The sequence below is a fragment of the Lactuca virosa genome, chromosome 3 (assembly GCF_052849685.1).
Source record: "Lactuca virosa cultivar CGN04683 chromosome 3, Lactuca_virosa_CGN04683_v6, whole genome shotgun sequence".
In the NCBI taxonomy this organism is placed as follows: domain Eukaryota; kingdom Viridiplantae; phylum Streptophyta; class Magnoliopsida; order Asterales; family Asteraceae; genus Lactuca; species Lactuca virosa.
The window spans coordinates 217,963,169-217,985,267 of NC_136428.1; the positions used below are offsets into that span (position 1 = coordinate 217,963,169).

General features: G+C 31.9%; 1 protein-coding gene across 2 annotated transcripts; it reads left to right on the forward strand.

Moving 5' to 3' along the window:
• The first annotated feature begins 12,653 nt into the window (after positions 1 to 12,653).
• Positions 12,654 to 19,755, forward strand: LOC145166986 (salicylic acid-binding protein 2-like). 2 transcript variants are annotated; one of them, XM_079086055.1, is made up of 3 exons: positions 12,668 to 13,079; positions 19,176 to 19,313; positions 19,386 to 19,755. In XM_079086055.1, exons 1-3 carry the CDS (start codon positions 12,687 to 12,689, stop codon positions 19,665 to 19,667), a joined length of 813 nt encoding a protein of 270 aa, XP_078942181.1. In that variant the 5' UTR covers positions 12,668 to 12,686; the 3' UTR covers positions 19,668 to 19,755. The 2 variants fall into 2 exon arrangements, with proteins under 2 accessions (XP_078942182.1, XP_078942181.1); XM_079086056.1 differs by lacking the exon at positions 19,176 to 19,313 and having other exon boundaries at positions 12,654 to 13,079.
• The last annotated feature ends 2,344 nt before the right edge of the window (positions 19,756 to 22,099 follow it).

Genomic DNA, 22,099 nt, shown 5'->3' on the forward strand with positions numbered 1-22,099 from the left:
TTGGGATGAGTTTGTGGCCCGGTTTAGGTTCGAATTTTCACCAGCTATTGAGCTGCAGCAGTTGGCAAGGGAGTTTCAGGACCTTCGCCAGATGACTGAGACTGTGGCAGAGATCACTGCCAAGATCCGGGAGAGAGCTTTGGTGGTTCTGCTGTATTCAGCGGACGATGAGATGAAGTATGTAAGGTATCATGACATGCCGAGGGATGACATCAAAGAGTTTGTAAGATTGTCAGGGTGCGAGACCCTAAAGGATATGATTGCTAGAGCTCAAGAGCGTGAGATTGATTTAGAGTACCTCGGGAAGAGGAAGCCAGAGCAGACACGGATTTCAGTGGGCCAGATGAACAGGCCCAAGACTCAGGATTCACATTCGAGAGGCCATCAGGGTCGGGGCCTTTGTGCCAAGTGTAGGAGGACCCATGAGGGAGGATGTCAGGAGACAGGTCGAGGATGTTTCAGTTGTGGTCAGATGGGGCATTTTAGTAGGGATTTCCCCCATGGGTCGTCTCCTATGTGTTTTCACTACACCTAAGTGGACCATAAGAAGGACGACTGTCCGATATTTGAGGGGTGGAGCAGTGAGTGCACTTGCTCCAGTTACTTTGAGGATCGATAGCGGTCATGAGGGCAGGGCAGGAGCCCTAGCAGCAAAGAGCCGAGCATTGTAGTGTCAGTCAGTGGGTGCCAAAGTTTCATCAGAAGGTGTTTCGGATAAATGATCTTTTGCTTTCTTCATGCTCATTATCAGTATTTATTTTCTTGCCTTGGAATCTTGTATTGGTATGGGTCAGCACTATCTAGGTTTAGTTCTCTATTACAGCCTGATTTATATCTTCAAGAATTGTCATGTGCCATTCTTGCATGCCAAGAATCTTTAGAGGATCGTATCTTGCTGAGAGAGTTTCAGCTGTTCGGTTGTTGTTGCGGTTCTTTGATGGGGTCAGTTCAGGGGTATTGTTTGGAAGCTCTATAGTCGAATCAGCAGGAGTAGTTCATCAGCGGAGTCATAGTTCAGAAGTGCTAACATTTGTTCAAGTAGGATCGGTCGCTGTCTATGGAAGGACCTTTGGGTCCAAATCACTAATGTTGCTAGGGAAGGAGCGGTAGTAAAAAGATGAAGGTGGTAGTCGCATGGGTTGTTTGGTAATTGGATGTGCTAAGGGGATTTCATACTCACGAAGGTGAAGATGGTTACAATTCAGAGATCCTTCTGAGGATGGGAAGTTGGAGTGAAGATCCGCTAGTTCAATTCAAGGGTTATAGTCTTTGTCACCAGCATAAAGGACTTAAGGATTTAGAGTGTATCATGGGAAGTGATTGAGACTATCGGGCTTCCTGAGATTTCGAGGACTATTCATTCAGATTTTAAGAGTTGTGCGACCATCGAGATTGGATAGTAATGGAACGCTGGCAATTGTGAGCTAGGTATGTCGACAGTTTGAATCGCAAGGTTGAGAATTGGATTAGAAATCCTTCAAATATAATAGATTGGAAGGACGCAGTCCAGACCAAGTGGGGGAGAATCATTGGTCTAAAGGATTGCATGGGGAAGGATATCCGGGTTTCATTGCACATCTGTAGTGACGCATGGCGGGTATGTGGATGGATCCAGGTCAAGGGTGGTGTTAGGTCCTCTCTACCTGTTCTTGTCTGATTAACGCTCTGGGGTTCGACGCATGACCCGAACACAGGATGATTTTGGGTGGTATGGTAAGACCATGGGTGGTAACCATGGCAGGATAGAAGTTTCGTAAGACTGCGGGTTGGCCATAGCATTCACTCGATTGGCAGATTGTATGGAAGTGTTGTAAGACTACGGGTAGCTGTAGCATTCACCAGGATATCAGACAGTTGTAGAAATGTTCTAAGTCTGCGATGTGATCGTAGTATTCGCCATATTAAGATAGACCATCGTTGGGATGATCATTGGTATAAAGGAGGATCTGTTCGTGCCTTGGGCAAGGCAGAAAGGATTGTCGGGGAGCATCTCTCTCTTTTATAGAAAGAGGACCATTGGGGTCCGGGGCGAGGTTAGGCCTGTGTAACTCTCGATAGGGTGAGACCTGTGGGCGAGGCCCGCATGATTATGGCAGTGCAGGTGAGACCTGGTAGAGACCGGTTGGGTCAAGGTTTTGGATGTTGGTTTTGTGGGATGATTATGTGGTCATTGAGTGGAAAAGGGTGATGCATAGGCTACGGTAGCCTTATTACTTGGAATCTCAGAAACCTGGTGACTGGACCAGGTGTGAGACTGGTAGTCTCAACGGTGGTTTGGGGATTTTTATATCCTAGTTTAGTGAATGGATGACGTGAATCGGAATATTTCAGATGAAAGGCAAGTGTAAATCCTTGAATCTCAGGTTTTGAGTTATATACCGAGTTGGCTTTTGGTTAAGACTCGCGTTGGGAATCGTAAGTGTATATGCACAACATCTTTTTACAGCAATATATGAATTAAGGAATTTGTATGCCAAGGGCATCAACTCAAGGGTTTAGGGTCAAAAAGAGATGTTTTCAGTTCGGATGGTAGAAAAGGCCCTTGTGATTGTGCTTTGGAATGGTTCTACCTATGTTTAGGTTTGGCAAGTTATGGGACTTCAGAATTATGGCAGTAGCGTATCGGTTCGGAGGTTAAGGAACCAGTGACTTGTTCAACCCTAGAATGTTTAACTCCCAAATTGTATCTTGTTGCTCATTGTGTTCATGGATTCTTTAACTTCATGATGATTCTTTTACTCGAAGGATTATCTAAGCTCTCTACCAAGTCAAAAGTTTCGGCAGCAAGGATCGGTCAGTGATTCCGTTTTCAGTGGAAACAACAAGATAATCAAGGAATCGAGGTGTTATGATCAGTCGGAAGACGAAGGACTTAAAGCTTAATGGATTAAGGACTTAAAGGTTGGGTTTTTAGCCTCAGACTTTTCTCACAACGTGAGACACAAGGTCCCACGAAGTGAGAAGTGTTTGGTCTCATTTCTGGTCATCTACTTGGGGCTCATGACGTGAGAAAGGCTTCTCACAACATGAGGGTTGCCCCGTTGATTTACCCTTGACTGAGTTGGCTAGGTTGAGTCGTGATGAGTTGGGATCTGATTGAGTGAGCTCTCATGACGTGATCAAGGCTAGTCACGACGTGAGATTTGGTTTTTGGGCTTTTGGGCCTTCTTGGGCCCTAGTTTTCTATATGTGGGCCTTTTTTGTGTTTGGGCCCATTTGGAGCTTTGGGTATTTGTTAGGAATTTGAGCCTCCTTCGATTAGGCCCAAGACGGGTTTTGGGCAAATTAAGAAGTTGGGCCATAATGGGATTTTGATGCTATTAGTGGGCCACGGATTTTGGGCCAAATGAGGAGAAGGTAAAATGGACTTTTACCCTGAGTGTTGGACAATCGGACTTGGATCCTAGCTTTAGGTTGTGGACAAATTATTAATTTGGTATTATTTATTGGTGCTAGCGTGCGGGGATTCTCTAGATCGGCACACCAAGCTTTTATCTGAGATATTCGGCAGTTTGAAGTGAGTTTCCTCACTGGGTTTAGGGGGTCGAACGCACCAATGTCGGCCCATGGTTTTATGTTAGGATGCTAGATGTATGCGTGACTCTTGCATGTGTTATGTGATGGTATGCTTACCGGGCAAGGCCCGATGCCAGGCGGGGCCTGATGAGTATATTATATGCTAGTTATCAGTATATGTTTTACGCTTACCGGGCAAGGCCCAATGCCGGGCGGGACCTGATGACCATTTTGTATACTATTTATCTTTATGATTATTTAATGTATTATGTATTTATGTGTTTATATGTTTATATGTTTATATGTATACCGAGAGGGGCCTGATGCCGGGCACGGACCGATGACTGACATATCTATATACCGAGCGAGGCTCGATGATGGGTGTGGCCCGAAGATGGACGGGTCCAATGTCGGGCGGGGCCAGATGACGGGTGGGGCCCATTATGTGTTTGATATGTATGGTATGTGGTTTTTTTAGGAATTCACTAAGCTTTGTGCTTACGGTTTTTATGATTATGGTTTTAGGTACTTTCGGTTCGAAAGAGAAGGGTCCGGCTTGATCGCAACGCATCCATCCATATTTTCGTATTATGTTAATTTTGGGATTGTACTCTGATAACTGTTTTCTTATAAAGTACTTTTGAATATTTAGAAAAAGGGTGTTGAATATTGACTTCAAATAATACATAATGTTTTGGTTGAATTAAAAATGAAATTTTTACCTCATAATTTTGGGACGTTACAATTTACTACATGGAAATAATAATTTTCATTAGCAAGTAACGTTAAATAATTCATATGGTATGAATTAATAAGTTATGCATAACATTTTGGGCTAGATGAATTCTTTTGTCATTTACCAAAAAGTTAAAGTTTATATTTTATCAACTTGGTTTTTAAAATATAGAAGTTTTTTCCTCTTTTGCATTCTTAATTTTGAAATTATGGAAGAAAATGGATGGAATGGTCTTTTGACTAGTTTATTCAAAAAGACGGGCATGGCTTAAAGCATGGGGAACACATAGGCTTAAGGTGCATGGGTTCTTAAAGTGTTAAGGACTTATGGCCCAAAGATTGGCTTTATGAAGTGAGGCTTTCATTCCTCTTCCTCTAACCATGCAAAACCGTAACTTGTATGTGTGTGTGTTTCTCTCTAGTTTTGTTGAAGATTTGAAGATCACACTCTTGCTTTCTGCTCTCTTTATGTTTTAATTTTGATAAGAACATAAAGCTTAAGAGTCTTAAGAGTTTTATACAAAAGAACTAGCATTCTACATCAAGTTGATTCATTGTTGGTGTCTCTAAAGTTCATCATTCTTCATCAACTTCCAAGCCTCCCACGAGGACCCAAAGAACTACAAAGTTTGTTATTTCTTCATCTCTTTTTTGGTTGGTGTTTAATCTTTCTACAACTTGCAAGATGATCCTTGGTGGGTATAAACTTGTTTTATGATATTCGAAATTTCTAAGTCTCCTGTTGCTATATTTTATGTTTTTGAAACTTATTTTGAAATAAAACCCAACAATTCGTATCAGAGCCACCTTGCAAGTTTGGTTAGATTTTTTGATGTTTGGATATCTTAGTTTTTAGAGAATATGGATAACTTGGTTTTGTATAAAGATAAGTTCATACATATTTCTATGACTTATAATTGTATTTTTTTTATGTGACAAAAGTTTCATGCATCTTTTGTCATTTAAAGTTGTCTTAGAAAGACAAACTTGTTGAATGTGTATGTTGATATGTATGATGTGCATAAACTAGCCAATGACCATTGTGTTTGTTGTGTTGTTATGTTTGTTGTTTTTATTATAAAAAATGGTTGTAATAATTTATTTATTCATATGGTATTTAATAAATTAAATAGATTAGTTTTCTTGGTTTATTTTTGTAAGTAATAGATTAGTTGTTAGAAATAATTTATTTGTACAAATATATAACAAGAAATGAAGTTGGGGCCATTTTTTGAAGACCAAAGAGCAATTTTAGAGATTAAGAAGCATGATGAAAGTTAGTGACAGTTTCTGAAAAGTGTCACCAATGTTGTTTCTTAAGAGTTGTTGTACTTTTAGCGGCAATTGCTAAAATATTGCTTTCAAGAAGCTTTTCCAATCTTTTGCAAGCAATAAGTGTTCTCTCAAGTGAGAGCTTCTACAACAACATTACAAGAATATTTTTTGCTCCCTTAAAATGTCCTTTTAGGAATGGACTTGACATTTTTGTGTTGGCTCACACAAATGTCATTAGTTGGTTATGTTTATGCACATATATTTTTTATGCATGTTTTGTTGTTTATTTAATGCAATTATTATGTGTGGTTGATAAATTAGTTTTTCACATGCTAAATTTTTGGAAAAAAATAAACATCACATGAAGTTTGGTTTTCAAAATTCAAAATGTTGATATAAGATGTAACAAGTTATTGTTTTAAAATAAAATCCGGTTTTATAAAAATGTTAATAACGTCAAATTTTGAAATACTCAATTATAAGTTTTAAAATGATGATTTTTTGTAACTTATACAAACTCCAAAATATATAAGTAATAAAATGAAGTTTTATTAAAGATATAAAAGGTTCAAATGCACTCAAACTTAATACCGGTTATTAAAATTAAATAGCATTAAAATTATATAAAAACTAGCTTTTTATATAGAACCTTTAAAAATGATTTTCTTTTGAAAATTGGTCCCATGGTTTCTTATATGCATGTAATAACCATGATACCATATATTTTTAAAACTAGAAATATAAAACATAAAAGACCCCTTACAAACCTCAAATCTATGCAATCAATTTTGAAGAACACTCGCACATCTCTTGTATGAACTAGTGGAATAAATGATACTTAACCACTTAGTGTTATCTTTTGATCGCCAAAGTGTCTTCTCAATTTCTATAACCAAGTTATAGGATGATTACACAAGTTTTTCAAATTGGATGATTTGATCGGAAATCTTTTGTAATAAAGGATACCTAAGCAAAAGAGTTTCAAGGCATAGATGAGATCAAACATGTCTAATCAAATTTGTTATTAGGTATCCCATAAATCTAGGAATTATATAGTAAAATATAATTGAAAATCTATATCTACCAGGTTGAATTCAAATGGATGGGATAAAGGATACCTAACCATTTATTTGTTGTGCAACTTGGATCCTGGACTTTGATAATTAATGTTTTTGGAAACTAAAAAGGGTATTAATTATTAAAGAGTTTAAATATTAAAAATACTAAATGAATTTTGTTAAAAATTTTGTAGTTAAACAATCCTTTCTCATTACCATGAAATTGTCATTTTCTTTAATGACTTAATGAAACAATAACATTTAATAGATACAACTTCAATGAATGGGTTTATTTCTTAAGAGACAATCTCATGAGATATATGAAATTGTATACTCTTAAAATTCCTAGTCCTAAACTATTTTCTTTGAACAATTGACCTAAACATGACACCTGGTAAAGGCATCACTGTGATGGTAAAGATGCTTCTAACATCAAACTAGGAATAATTATTCCTGACTTCCAGGAAGTCTTGAATAATTTAGTTATATATCTAATGATGTAATAGGTTAAGCAATATTCTAATAAATACAATGATATTTTGTTTTAAACTAATTCAAACAATGCAATAATGCAAGGCTACAAGACTCACCTTGTGTGATCTAAAAGGCCCATTTTTTATGGACTGAACACTTTTAAGCCCAAGAAATCCAATAAGGTCCACATAGATGGATCTTGTTTCTTTTTTGGAGAAATTTGACACTGGAAGAGGATCTGCTCCTCTTATCTGGAAGAAAATCTGAAGATACTAGTATTTCAGGTATCTACTAGATAGAACTCATACTTGTCATATAACACACAAGTACTTGGTACTTAAATGTTAATCTAATATATGTAAATGGCTTGCAAATATTTATAGAAGAGTAAGCAGTTGAGCACAATCAAGTTGGAACTACACTCTCGAAATTTAGTTTATTAATTATGCTAGGAACATAATATACTTGTATTGTAGAACATTATTTGTTTTGGAACAATGTATGTTTTAGTTTAGTATGTCTAAATATATGTCTCAGTTAATTTAAATGATTGACTATTTACATAAATCGTTTTTTATAACGATCACCTTCATATTTGGAAATGATTAAAACTCTTTTTTATGAGACTAGATCTCTTAATAATAACTATATCGTAAATATCAATTTTTTATAAATAACAAGTTCTACATGCAAAATACTTTTGACTTAAACTTGTTTTAAATCTAAACTCATATTTGACATATGTAAATCATATATATATATATATATATATATATATATATATATATATATATATATATATTGGTAATGATATTTTACTAAGTAGTAGAGAAAATAAATTATTAACGAACTATACATTGTTATCTATAACTTCCTTTCTAATGAATGTCTAAGATTTAGCACAAAATACCAAATCAAATTTATTAAAAACTATAGTAGTTTTAATTATATTTTACATGATAAAACATAATTCTGAAACCTTTGTTTCAGTTTTCAAATATAAAGTTGAGATACAAATCGTTAAGAACTATCTAAGGCCTTAATGATAATAAAGAATGAATTAAATCTTATTTGATATGATTTACTTTCTAATTTGTAGAAATTTCCTTTTATTTCTTTGGGATAACACATATAACACTATTAATTGTACCTTGAATACAAATATCAACTAATAAGTAGATAAATCATTTTCTTTATAAGATTTTGATTGGAAAGGTTCCATCCCTATCTTATTAAATGTTTTTTGGATTTAAAGCCTATGTTGGACTAAAGATTTTAAACCCAAAATTTACTACATACATATTTGTATAATACTCTAAATAAGGCTTAGATTATTATATTCAATCCCACCAAGAATAATTTCTCTTATTTCTCTGATAGTTGAGGTAGCAGAAAGCAAGCTTCTAATGACAATGAAAGTGGGAGGTATATGGAACTTGAAGCAGCTCAAGAACCATAACCTGATGTAGTAATAATTGGCACTAGTTTTAAAAATGATTGTTAAAACCCAAGACATAAATTTCTAAGTCTTCCGTTGCTAGATCTTATGTTTTTGAAACTTATTTTGAAATAAAACCCAACACATAAATCCTAACCATAAATTTATAAACCCACATTAGGGAAGTTCTGTTTTAAAAATAAAAAAAAATAAAAAAAAAAAATTTCAAATACACTTACATTTATTGAACACATTTTAAGGTTATTGGCTATTTGAAAATCTAATAAATAAATAAGTCATTTTCTAACTCAATCCAAACAGCCACTCAAAGCATGACAAATACTATCCCCATTAACAACCCAACCCAACCCATACCAATACAATTTAACTTTTCTATTAAAAAACTAATTTGTTTTTTTTCCATCTACACTACTCACACTACTAAAACATAGGCATTTAATGACACACATTGCGTGTCATAAAAGGGTACAGATGACATGTAAGTACCTGTCATCAAAAGTATCAGTCATAAAGGAAGACGACACACATTTATGTGTCATAAATTTACAACACACATTTATGAAGTGCGTTTAAGACATTTATTTACGACATACAATTTGAGTGTCATAATTTTAAGGGTTCTTTTTAAAAAATATATTATAGGTTTACTAATTTTCAAATTAAATGAAATTTAATGTCTTATAATACAAAATAAAACACATATATAACAAAACAATCCATTTCATACCATAAATATACTAATATTCAAACTAAATCACATTCAATAATTTTATTATACAAAAAAAATATCATGTATGTAAATAATCTCTCTACATTTTACTTTAAAAATATAATCAATAATTAATGCAACATTTGAAGGTAAAGAATATAAAAAATTACAATTTAGAAAATTACCCCTTAACACGAGAAACCTAATTAACTTAGAAAGCGAATTAAAAAGAAGGTCGTGCATATAACATGAGAAGTCACCGTGTGCTCAAGAAACTGACCATAAATGAATTTGTTATTTACCTTCTTTATCCGTTTACAAATTACCCTATAGTTGATTCTATCAAGATTTCATCTGGGCTTACTTGAAGTAACTGTAGAATTGTAAATTATCAGTAATTTTTTTTTGTGTAAATAGAAATAAATGAACGCAATGAGGTTTACATACATTAGCAAGGGCATTTGATAAATCTATTACATCTTGGAAACATGTATCACCTTGTAACTCATATAAGGTCATTTAAGCAACAAAATTATAAATCCCATGCCTAATTAAGAATTCATATGAAAGCTACCTTTGCCGCATTTGCTTGACTAACATTTATCAAGACCGCACGAACCTAAGAAGTTCCATAATTGAAATCAGTTGAATAAATTTAAAAGATTTGGTACAAAAAAGTTATAGAGAAATGTCACTGTTGTAAATTTTTGTAACGTGCTTTTTCAATAAATATACATCAAATAGTACATACAATGATAAAAACATAGGGAAAATGACACATATAACCCACGAACTTTTTAGGGTTGACTCATTCAGTCCCTAATGTTAATTATGTGTCTTTTAAGGGAACAAAGTTGGTGGTGTCGGGTCTAAAACGTCCTTTTTGAGAAACGAATGGGTAACCCGGTTACCCCTTTTGACAGGTCACGTATTTTTGCATTTTAGTAATTAAAAATAATAACAGGGGCCCACAACTTTCTCTCTCTCTCTCTATCTCTCTCTCTCTCTCTCTCTCTCTCTCTCTCTCTCTCTCTCTCTCTCTCTCTCTCTCTCTCTCTCTCTCTCTCATATACTTTAATTTGGATCTGAAAGTCAAACCTCTCCAACAAGTCTGTGCCTTAAGTTGCTTTTGTCACCACCACCAAGTCCCTCCTTCCCTTTCTTGTTTCAACAACCAAACACCAACCTCCACCCTTCCCCTTGGACCGTGACTAGCAGCCACCAAGGACCACCCACAGCCACCACCGAGCTGCTGCTAAGGAATTCCGACAACCAACCATCGCCTCCATTCCTTCCCTCTTTTCTATTGACCGAAGCAAGAAGACCCATCAGTAGGGGCTGCCACCCACTACCGACGCAAAACACCACTCCAACCACCCTCGTCCATCTGTTTTTTCAAACAAACACCAACCAAACACCCCGCTGCTGCTACAGTGAGATCAGAATCTTGAGGCGTCACAAGGTGCCATGGAAATTGTTGAAAAGGGATTCATCGGAGGTGAAGAAAAGGGTTTTCGTGTGCCCTGAACCCGGCTGTTACACCATAACCCTTGCCACGCGCTTGGAGATCTCGTCGGGATCAAAAAGCACTTTCGGACGAAACACAACAATAATAAGTAGTGGGTTTGTGAGAAATGCTCAAAGGGTCATGTTGTACAATCTGATTACAAACTTTTGGAGAAAATGCACATGAATCGAACTGAAAATTGAGTTATTTGGGTTCATAAGATGATGATCAAACAAAATACTAGTCAAAGTAACCGATGATCATAGCTCAAAAGTTGAGAGAGAGAGAGAGAGAGAGAGAGAGAGAGATGGGTGGGGCCCAAATTTGATCTATCTATTATCCAAACCGGCTAAAACAAGTAAATGGTCTAAAAGAACAGGTTACCCACAACTTAGTTCCCTCATAAAGCCATAAAAAAAATTTAGTGACTAAAAGGGTAAACCCTAAAAAGTTCGTAGGCTATATGTGTCATTTTCCCTAAAAACATATCAAGAAATTGACCATAAGAAGAGGCTCCTCCATCTGCCCCCTCAATGCACTAAATCCGCCCCTGCATTACATCCTGTACATGGCTTGTTCTTTACTCATTATGTTGTCCTTTCAGACCTAGAAGGTCTTAATGGACATGAAAAATCATAAAGTTGGAAGCTTTATGACTCTTGAGGATGATTTAGCCTTGGATCTAGAAATGGGACGTAAGAGCTTAAGGCATTAAGCTCTTAATGAGATTTTGGGAAAACTGGGCGTACACCCTCCATAATCTGAGTACACAGCGCATACGTGGTCAACCACCCCGATGGTGGTCAATGCTCGAGTATGCCCAACGTACCTTAGGAGTACGCCCCGCATATGCTCAATGTGTCGACTCGGCTGGGTTGACTCAGTTGACATATGGATTTTGACCGATTTGACTTTGACATTGACCAAGTTTGACCAATGGGTATTTTGAATGGTGTTTGAGAATTGGTCATTTGGATGAATAGGTGTCGGTTAGAGCTAAGATTCGAAGTCGGGACCTCATCAGCTACTATTCAGAATGTAAGGTGAGTTTTCCTCACTGTACTTGCGGGTCAAAGGCACCAAGGCCGACCCATTGGATTGATATCCTGCTATACATTGATATGCTGAGTATAGAATGAATCTGCATGATTATATGCTAGTTGTCGATATGCTTAGTCTGGTAGATCTGTGGGACTACATGTGATTCTGTCTGCATGATTATCTGTATATGTTTGTTATCTGTTACATGGCGACATATTATGGTGGGTTGAGGTTGTACTGCTTTGTGTTGTAGCCAACAAACCTGGGAGCATTCCAGATATGAGCTGAGGGTCAGTTGGCATGCCAGACTCATACTGAGGGCTCAAGAGCATTCCAGATACGAGCTGAGGGCCGATTGACATGCCAGACTCATACTGAGGGCTTGAGGGTTTCATTAATCCACAAATTCTTACATATGTGTCTTACAGGTGGATAGCAATCTTCTGGAAACAAGCATGCAGTACAACTTTCACAACAGCAATGTTTTCATTAATGCACAAATTCTTGTAAAACTTTTATTCTAGGTAATCATGATCTGTATAAGGGAAGAAGTCATCGATTTTTTTAATGTCTTTTCAAGACGTGAATTTTATTTTTTTATTGGGCATGGAACAATTGAATTTTTTTGTTAACTTTTCACAATAAGTATTAATATAATATTTATATTTGATATAACGATATAATTATGTGATTTATTTTTTAAAGAAAGTTAATAACTCCTGAGGTTCGATATTATGCATATCATGCCACGCACAATGTAAAACCTTGATTTTTATTTATTTTTTTATGTTTTTTTTGTGAGTGAGCCCCCATCTACCGATAGACCATTCTAATATTAGTAATGGTTGGACATATTGTTATGGACAATTTTGTCCTCCGGATCTTCCTTTAAATAATCACACAAACAGCTGGATGTGGATGGAATGTAAAATGGCAACCACCGGAGATGAGCAGAAGCATTTTGTTCTGGTACACGGAGCATGCCATGGAGCATGGTGTTGGTTCAAACTCAAACCTCTTCTTGAGGCTGCTGGCCACCGCGTCTCCGCCTATGATCTCTCAGCCTCCGGCACAAACACCAAAGTAATACAAGACGTGGCTACACTTGCTGATTACAGTATGCCGTTGCTGGAATTCATGGCCACCATTCCGCCGGAGAAAAAGGTGGTGCTCGTCGGACATAGCCTTGGTGGTATGAACTTGGCTCTGGCCATGGAGAAGTTCCCGGAAAAAATCTCTATAGCAGTCTTCCTCACTGCTTTTATGCCGGATACTGTACATACGCCTTCCTATGTTTTCGACCAGGTAAAAAAAAATATTTTTAATTGTTTTAATATAAATAAATTATCTTTTTTTTTTTGAGATTTTAATCTAATTTTATTTGTTTATTTTTTTAATTATTCTTATTATTATTATTTAGCATTAGCATTAGCATTAGCCTTTTATTTTATTTTTCTCCATATCAAGTCATTAATATATACTGATATATGTTGATATTTATCAACAAATGTTAATTAAAAAGATTATATTTCCATAATTTAAAAAATAGTATATCGTATGCGACGCCATATAAGGAAACAAGTAACCTAGAAATGAATTGTTCAAGCATGTGATTGACGTAATATTTTGTCGATTTAACAATTAATCAAATATTTTTAATATAACATTATAATGTTAACGTTTTAGTGTAAATATTAATTACTTTGGTCTTTGAAATTTATACGTTTTCTTTATTGATGTTTTGACTTTTGATATATACGGTTGCATACCAAGTTGTATGATCATTTCGTTGTTGCACGTCATATTTTTTTTTATAGAAAATAACTTAAAAGTATAACAAAGTTTTAAATTTAAAAAAAAAAAAACATTTAACTTTGTTCAGTCGAAAAATGGTAACAAACTCATTATACATATATATAACGGTTAAAGTTATCAATTTATTTTAAGTCATTTTCCAACACAAAATTTGCCAACTCAGTTATAACCCATAATGATAATGTGTTTTTTTAACAAAATAATACTTTAATGGTTTATAAATATTGCAGGTTTTATTTTTGTGCTAAACAAAGCTAAACAATGTCTTTTGTATAATTTTGAAACATAATTTGTTACGATCAAAAGTAAGATCAGTGATCCACATAAACATAAATAACATGTTATCATGTTAATTCTAAAAAATTTAATTTTAACTTTTGTATATAACATGTGGTTAACTTCGTACGTCATATTTTCAAGGAAACTATACATAGTTATCAACACAAAGCAATAATTCGGGCATGACTAATATAGTAAACATCAAATAGGACATGAATAGTAAAATCTACTAAAGTAGTGGTGGTGGACTCGTGGGGCCTAAAAACTATATCCACAAGACTTCAAATTAATTGCTGGATTGATTTCAAACAATCAAAATTGTCGATACAAACAAATTTTTTTTTTCCATTAGGGAATTAAATCCTGACCATAAATTTCAATAATTTGTATTAAATGTGGTAATTCATTAATATTTTAAGTTGTAATATCATAAGCCAATATTTGTAAATTATTCTAAAACAAATTCTATCCTTATAATAACGAAGCTGAGAAGAAAATTTTAAGATGATATGACCAAATATAAGAAACTATGTGTAAGACTCGTGTATTATACAGGTTTATTAAAAATAAAAATTTAATATCAATATATAAACATGAAATATTTTATAAAGTAATAATTTACATAACAGAATGTAATCTTTTGGAACATTTGCAAAAGAAATTAAATCGTTTTGAGGATTTATGAGAATTTATTATCAAATCAATAGGATGATTTTATTTCTTTATAAAACTCATTGCAATTTTATGGAATTTTATTTTAAGAAAATGGAAATCCCTAAAAAATGACAAGTGGAAAATAAAAATTCTAAAACTCTCACAAAATGACAAGTGTCAAAATGAAGGAGAAGATGACATGTGGCAAAAAAAACATTCATTTATTAGAGAAGATCAATAGGATGATTTTATTTCCTTATAAAACCCATTGCAATTTTATGGAATTTTATTTTAAGAAAATGGAAATCCCTAAAAAATGACAAGTGGAAAATAAAAATTCTAAAACTTTCACAAAATGACAAGTGTCAAAATGAAGGAGAAGATGACATGTGGCAAAAAAAACCTTCATTTATTAGAGAAGATTACAAAAAAGAAATCTCTTCTCTATTCTAATAAAAGAATAGTTTTATTCTCCTTTTGACATGTATCACCCTATTAGGCTTCCTAATCTTTCTATCTAATAAATGAATAAGATTAATCTAATTTTGTCATGTGTCAAGCTAATAAATCAATAATATGCCACGTGTCATTGTTTTGGTTCTCCAATTTGAATTTCATTTTACAACTCATACTCATAAATACTCATAAATTCTTATATGTCAACAATATATGTCAATATTACCCACCGCACCTATCCCCTGATTAAGGGAGATTTACCAAATTTTGTTACACTTATTATGTTTACATTTCAAGAAATTCCATAAATATTAATGTTAGTAGATTTTGAGATTTTTCAACGTCACGAGAGATATATTAGACCCGCATATGTATTAAAATATTCATGCTTTAATATTATTTTTTTTTACGAATTTATAAGTTTTTTATTTACAATTTTTTTTGTCGTATGAAAAAAAAAACTTCATAAGTTCAGAGACTTATTTTCAGAAACATATTTTCCTGCTTATTTACCATGTGTATGCATATCAAATCCCTGAAATTCCTGAAAATTAGCAAAATTTCAAAGAAATTAAAGATATACCAAAATTAACAAACACCATTGACCAAATAAATATACTTTATCATTCAAAAATCTAAAATACGGTTATGATAAGCTAATTTTAATATGTATTGAATACCTTCCATATCAAGCCTTCCATATCACCAATGTTATATAAAGTACGATTTCAATACCTTTACATTTTCTCTCTGCATTCTTTTTCTCCTCCTCGAATTTCATATTACAAGGTACTACAAATCCATGTCTTTCCTCCTCGAATTTCTCTCTGTATGTTGTCGTAGAGGTGAGAATTTGGACCGGTGCATCGGATCGGACCGTTTTTTGGACCCCCCAAGCCAGTTCTCGGTTCTAGGAATCCATCAAAATCGGTCCGATTTTTTCCCGGTCCGGTCCGGTTTTTACCGGGTTTAGAACCGGTTGGACCGATTTAAAAAAAAAATTGTAATCTGTGAAAATTTTAAAACAACCATAACTCATTCGTTTTAAGTTGGATTGACACGCGATTTTTTTTCCAACGTTTAATTTACAGTTTGTAGATGAATTTAGACTATAATTTTGTTGCTTTTGGTATTATATTCAATAATTTACAGTCTTTCATAGTTGAGCTATAAAAGCTGAAAATTTTCAGCTTTTCAGCAACATTTTTAAAATTTTGTAATCTGTGAAAATTTTTAAACAACCATAACTCATTCGTTTTAAGTCGGATTGACACGCGGGTTTTTTCCAACGTTTAATTTACAGTTTGTAGATGAATTTAGACTATAATTTTGTTGATTTTTGTATTATATTCAATGAGTTACAGTCTTTCAAAGTTGAGCTATAAAAGCTGAAAATTTTCAGTTTTTCAGCAACATTTTTCAAATTTTGTAATCTGTGAAGAATTTTAAACAACCATAACTCATTCGTTTTAAGTCGGATTGACACGTGGTTTTTTCCAACGTTTAACTTACAGTTTGTAGATGAATTTAGACTATAATTTTGTTGATTTTGGTATTATATTCAATAAGTTACAGTCTTTCAAAGTTGAGCTATCAAAGCTGAAAAATTTCAGTTTTTTAACTATTATTTTAGACTATAATTTTGAATTTTATGTATCTTTGACAGATAAATCATATGAAAGGGATCTTGGTGAACTTGATTTATATGTTAGTTGCTTTTATTTGGACAATTAATTTTGCAAGTTATAATATTATACATAAAGGTGGATTAGTTATGCATGAAACGAAAACGTAATCATTTTAACAAGTTGTATCGTATCAAACCCAACAACATATTCGTTTTAACGAGTTCTATCAAACCCAAAAACTTATTTTAACGACTTGTACTCTATGCAATTAAAGTTGTACCGGCCCAAACGGGTCCAAGAACCGGAAAACCCGGACCTGGACCCAGACACGGACACTGACACGACTCATCCGGTCCGGTTCATGGTCCACAATATTCTCCATAACTGGTCCAGTCCAAGAGTCGATCCGGTCCGGTTCGGTCCAAATGCTCAACCGTATGTTGTCCTATCTAGAGTTCAAGTAGAGAATGATTAAAATTGTTAATTTTAGATAAGGATGGTAGACTTACAAATAAAACTTGTAATATTATTTATAAAGAAGTTTTTAGAAATTTGTAAATTGTTTGTAAAATATTATTTATCATAACATGTTTTATTATTATTGTTAATAAAACTTTGTTAATTTTTCTTTTATAATTCCTTATTTTTTTAAAATATATGTTTATATTAACAATTTAATTTTCTTAATTTTCTGATTTATATACCAATTTTAATTGTATAACCGTGGTTCCCACGGGTTATAAACTAGTTAATGCATATTTTATTCCCATTTTTCCATGTGTCATCCTATTATCCTCCTAATTAATACATGTCACTTGTCAACATATTGATTCTCCATTTCAAATTTCAAAATTTAAAATTTTCAACCTAATTAAATTAAATTAATAACAATAGAAAAAATTAATACAAATTATAAAATGATATAATTACACATATTTATTTAAATCAATGATTATAACTTTATATAACTAAAAAATCTCTTAATTAATAATATATTTAAAACAATTTATTTAAAATAATTGATTGATAGTTTTAAGTTTTTACTATAAAAGTTTAATAAATTCTGTAACCGTGGTTCCCACGGGTTATAAACTAGTCTACTCTAATAAATGAAGATCTATTTTGCCACATGTCAATCTCTCATAAGTTTTGACACTTGTAATTTTGTGGTATTTTTGAAATAAATAATATCCACATGTCAATTTCTAGGTTTTTTTAATTTTTAAAATTAAAAAGCCACATAATACATATCTACTCTAATAATGAAGATCCATTTTGCCACATGTCAAACTCTCATAAGTTTTGACATTTGTAATTTTGTGGTATTTTTGAAATAAATAATATCCACATGTCAATTTCTAGGTTTTTTTAATTTTTAAAATTAAAAAGCCACATAATACATATCTACTCTAATAAATGAAGATCCATTTTGCCACATGTCAAACTCTCATAAGTTTTGACACTTGTAATTTTGTGGTATTTTTGAAATAAATAATATCCGTATGTCAATTTCTAGATTTTTTTAATTTTTAAAATTAAAAAGCCACATAATACATATAGCTATATAAGTAAGGTATTAAATGTAATAAATATGATCTTAAATTGCAATAAATATGTTTTTTCCTTCCTTATTTTAAAATTAATTTTAAAAAACACTTAATGTTTACATTTTGATATTTAACTTTTTTTAATTAACTCATGTAATACATGGATCTCACACCTAGTATACAATATATAGCTTTCAGCTCATGTATCCCTAAATGATTAAAACCACCGACCTGATATAAAAAATTTAAATATTAAATAACATTACGCAGTTTCAAAAAAATAAATAAATAAAATAACATTACATAGGAATGAAATGCGCATTAACAAATATATACTTCGATCATTTATCGTTTAAGTTGTATTTACAGTTATAATTTCTATTAGTTTTTCATGCATTATATCTTAAAATTTATTTTAGTTACTGAATATACACATCTACTCTAATAAACGAAAATCCATTTTGCCACATGTTTATCTCTCATAAGTTTTAACACTTGTAATTTTGTGGTATTTTTGAAATAAATAATATCCACATGTCAATTTCTAGGTTTTTTTAATTTTTAAAATTAAAAAAGCACATAATACATATAGTTATATAAGTAAAGTATTAAATGTAATAAATATGATCTTAAATTGCAATAAATATGTTTTTTCCTTCCTTATTTTAAAATTTATTTTAAAAAACACTTAATGTTTACATTTTGATATTTAATTTTTTTTAATTAACCCATGTAATACATGAGTCTCACATCTAGTATACAATATATAGCTTTGAGCTCATGTATCCCTAAATGATTAAAACCACCTGATATAAAAAATTTAAATATTAAATAACATTACGCAGTTTCAAAATAAATAAATAAATAAATAAAATAACATTACATAGGAATGAAATGCGCATTAACAAATATATACTTCGATCATTTATCATTTAAGTTGTATTTACAGTTATGATTTCTATTAGTTTTTCATGCATTATATCTTAAAATTTATTTTAGTTACTGAATATACACATACACAGTATAACAAAAGCACGCCACCAGAAGCTTGGTTAGACACACAATTCTTGCCCTACAATAATGAAAATGAGTCTGAAACATCGATGTTTTTTGGTCCTGACTTTCTATCATTGAAGCTCTATCAACATTGCTCCAATGAGGTAATAATGGTCTTCATTCTCAGAATAATAATTATCATTGGATTAATGACAAAACTATATTGTTACTTATAGGATCTTGAATTAGGAAAAATATTGATAAGGCCCGGATCTTTATTTCTAAAAGACCTAGCCGCAGCACAACAATTTACAAAAGAAAAATATGGCTCTGTAAAACAAGCATATGTCATTTGTGATGAAGATAAAGCAATCAAAGAAAAGTTTCAACGTTGGATGATCGAAATCAATCCGGTGGTTGAGGTGAAAAAGTTGAATGGTGTGGATCATATGCCAATGTTATGCGACCCGAAGCAACTTAGTGTTTGCCTCCTCGACATAGCACATAAATATGCATAGTCATGTTATTCATATTTAATGATAATGTATTGTTGATTATGTGTGAAAATGCTAAGTTGAAATTAATTTCGGTATCATTTAATGTTAAGACGTGACTTTTACCGATAAGGAAACACATTTCACCACTCCACAACCTCACATAAATATAAATATATTACATGTTATTAGATTAATCCTGAAAAGAATTAATAATTGCTTTTTGAAACCATCATGAGCTATTAATCAGAATGTGATGTTTTAAAAAAAACTATAAATTGCTAGTGTTATACCCCCTCCCCCTCCCCTCAAAAAAAAGTAATTAAATCGTGTGTGTGTTTGTGTGTGTATATATATATATATATATATATATATATATATATATATATATATATATATATATATATATATATATATATATATATATATATATATGGTTACAATTATCTCCGCTCCCAATGTGCCTATGATGTAGCACCGGGCGGACTATTAGCTAGTGTGTATCATCTTATTAGAATAGAGTATGGCGCGGATCAACCAGAAGAGGTATGCATAAAAGTATTTGCCCAGAGGAGGGATCCTAGAATTCCGTCTGTTTTTTGGGTTTGGAAAAGTGTGGATTTTCAAGAACGGGAATCCTATGATATGTTGGGAATCTCTTATAATAATCATCCCCGTTTTAAACGTATATTAATGCATGAAAGTTGGATAGGATGACCTTTACGTAAGGATTATATTGCTCCCAATTTTTATGAAATACAAGATGCTCATTGAATGATAAAAAACGAATCTTCAATTATACAATTCTATAGATTCCAGGTTCGATTCTAGATTAAACAGAGTAATTGAAGTCTCGTTTATGGTTTGTATTTTATTATGTATAACATACAATAAAATAAAATTAGGAATTAATTGCGATTCTCAAATTTGTAAAATACTTATTTCGGATTAGCGAAGTCGATAGGAGGAACCAAATGAATTATGCAGCATCAACTTTGGACTGCACACATCACCTAGGGGGAATCTATAAAGTCATGTAATGTAGGAGTAAATTATATATGGAAAAGAAAATACAAAACTGAATCTTATTTATTCGCATTCTTCAAATACTCTATTGAATCTTTCAACCTTAACCTTCGAATATGTATATGTGTATGAAGTATTCACATTCTTTTCTTTTTGAACCATAGAAGAAATAAAAAAGAAGAGAAAATAGAATCTCCCTTTTTTTTTACATACTTTGTATAATAAACTCTTTACCCCCTCTATAAAAATCATATATATATATATATATATATATATATATATATATATATATATATATATATATATATATATATATAAAAGTTCGTTTGAGAACATGCTAATTTTGTGAGATATAAAGACGCAATCATAATCACCCATCTTAAAGATCAAAACATATAAAAAATCTAAAATAAATAATAAATAAATAAAACATTTTTTATTATTTTCGTTATTTTTTTTTTCAAAAAAAATAAAATTAAATTAAAATAAAAAAAATTCAAATTAGCAAAATAAAAATTCTAAATGAACCAGACTAACATAATACATGTAATACTCTATTATAATATTCTAAAAATTCAAAAAAAAGTCATACAATACAATATTCTAATAGAATAATATACTTATACACATATACATACTTATATCAGTAATATTCTGATAGAATATTTTGTTAGAATATTGAATGAATTTTCAAGGTGTAGTTTTTCTTTTTAAAATTTTGTGGAAATAATATATATATATATATATATATATATATATATATATATATATATATATATATATATATATTCCTATTCTAATAACAAAATAATTTGATTCTCCTTTTGACATATGTCATCTTATTAGGTCTCCTAATTAATACATATTTTATTTTTCTTTTGCCATGTGTCATCTTATTATGTCTCGTAATTAATGAATGTCACTTGTCAACCTATTAATTCTCCATTTCAAATTTTAAATTTTAAATTACCAACCTATTTACATTAAATTAATAACATTAGAATAATAATTAGAATAAAATTAATACAAATTATAAAGCGATATAATTTCACATATTTATTCAAATCAATGATCATAATTTTATATAACTAAAAAAATCTCTTAATTAATAATTTATTTAAAATAATTGATTAATAACTTTGAGTTTTTACTATAAAAGTTTAATTAATTTTGTAACCGTGGTTCTCATGGGTTATAAACTAGTATATATATATATATATATATTCACTCTTTTTGCATTTTAGATTTTGTTAAATGCTAAAAGTTGAAACGTTCCTTATGATTTCAAAATGATTCATATTTATTTATTTTGCCATCAATTTGTGACGCTAAGTTGATTTTTCCTATAAAGTTCGTCATGCCAATAAATCTTAAATTTTTTTTTTTTATTTATGCTATATTCAGGGCCGGTCCTAGACAATTTGGGGCCC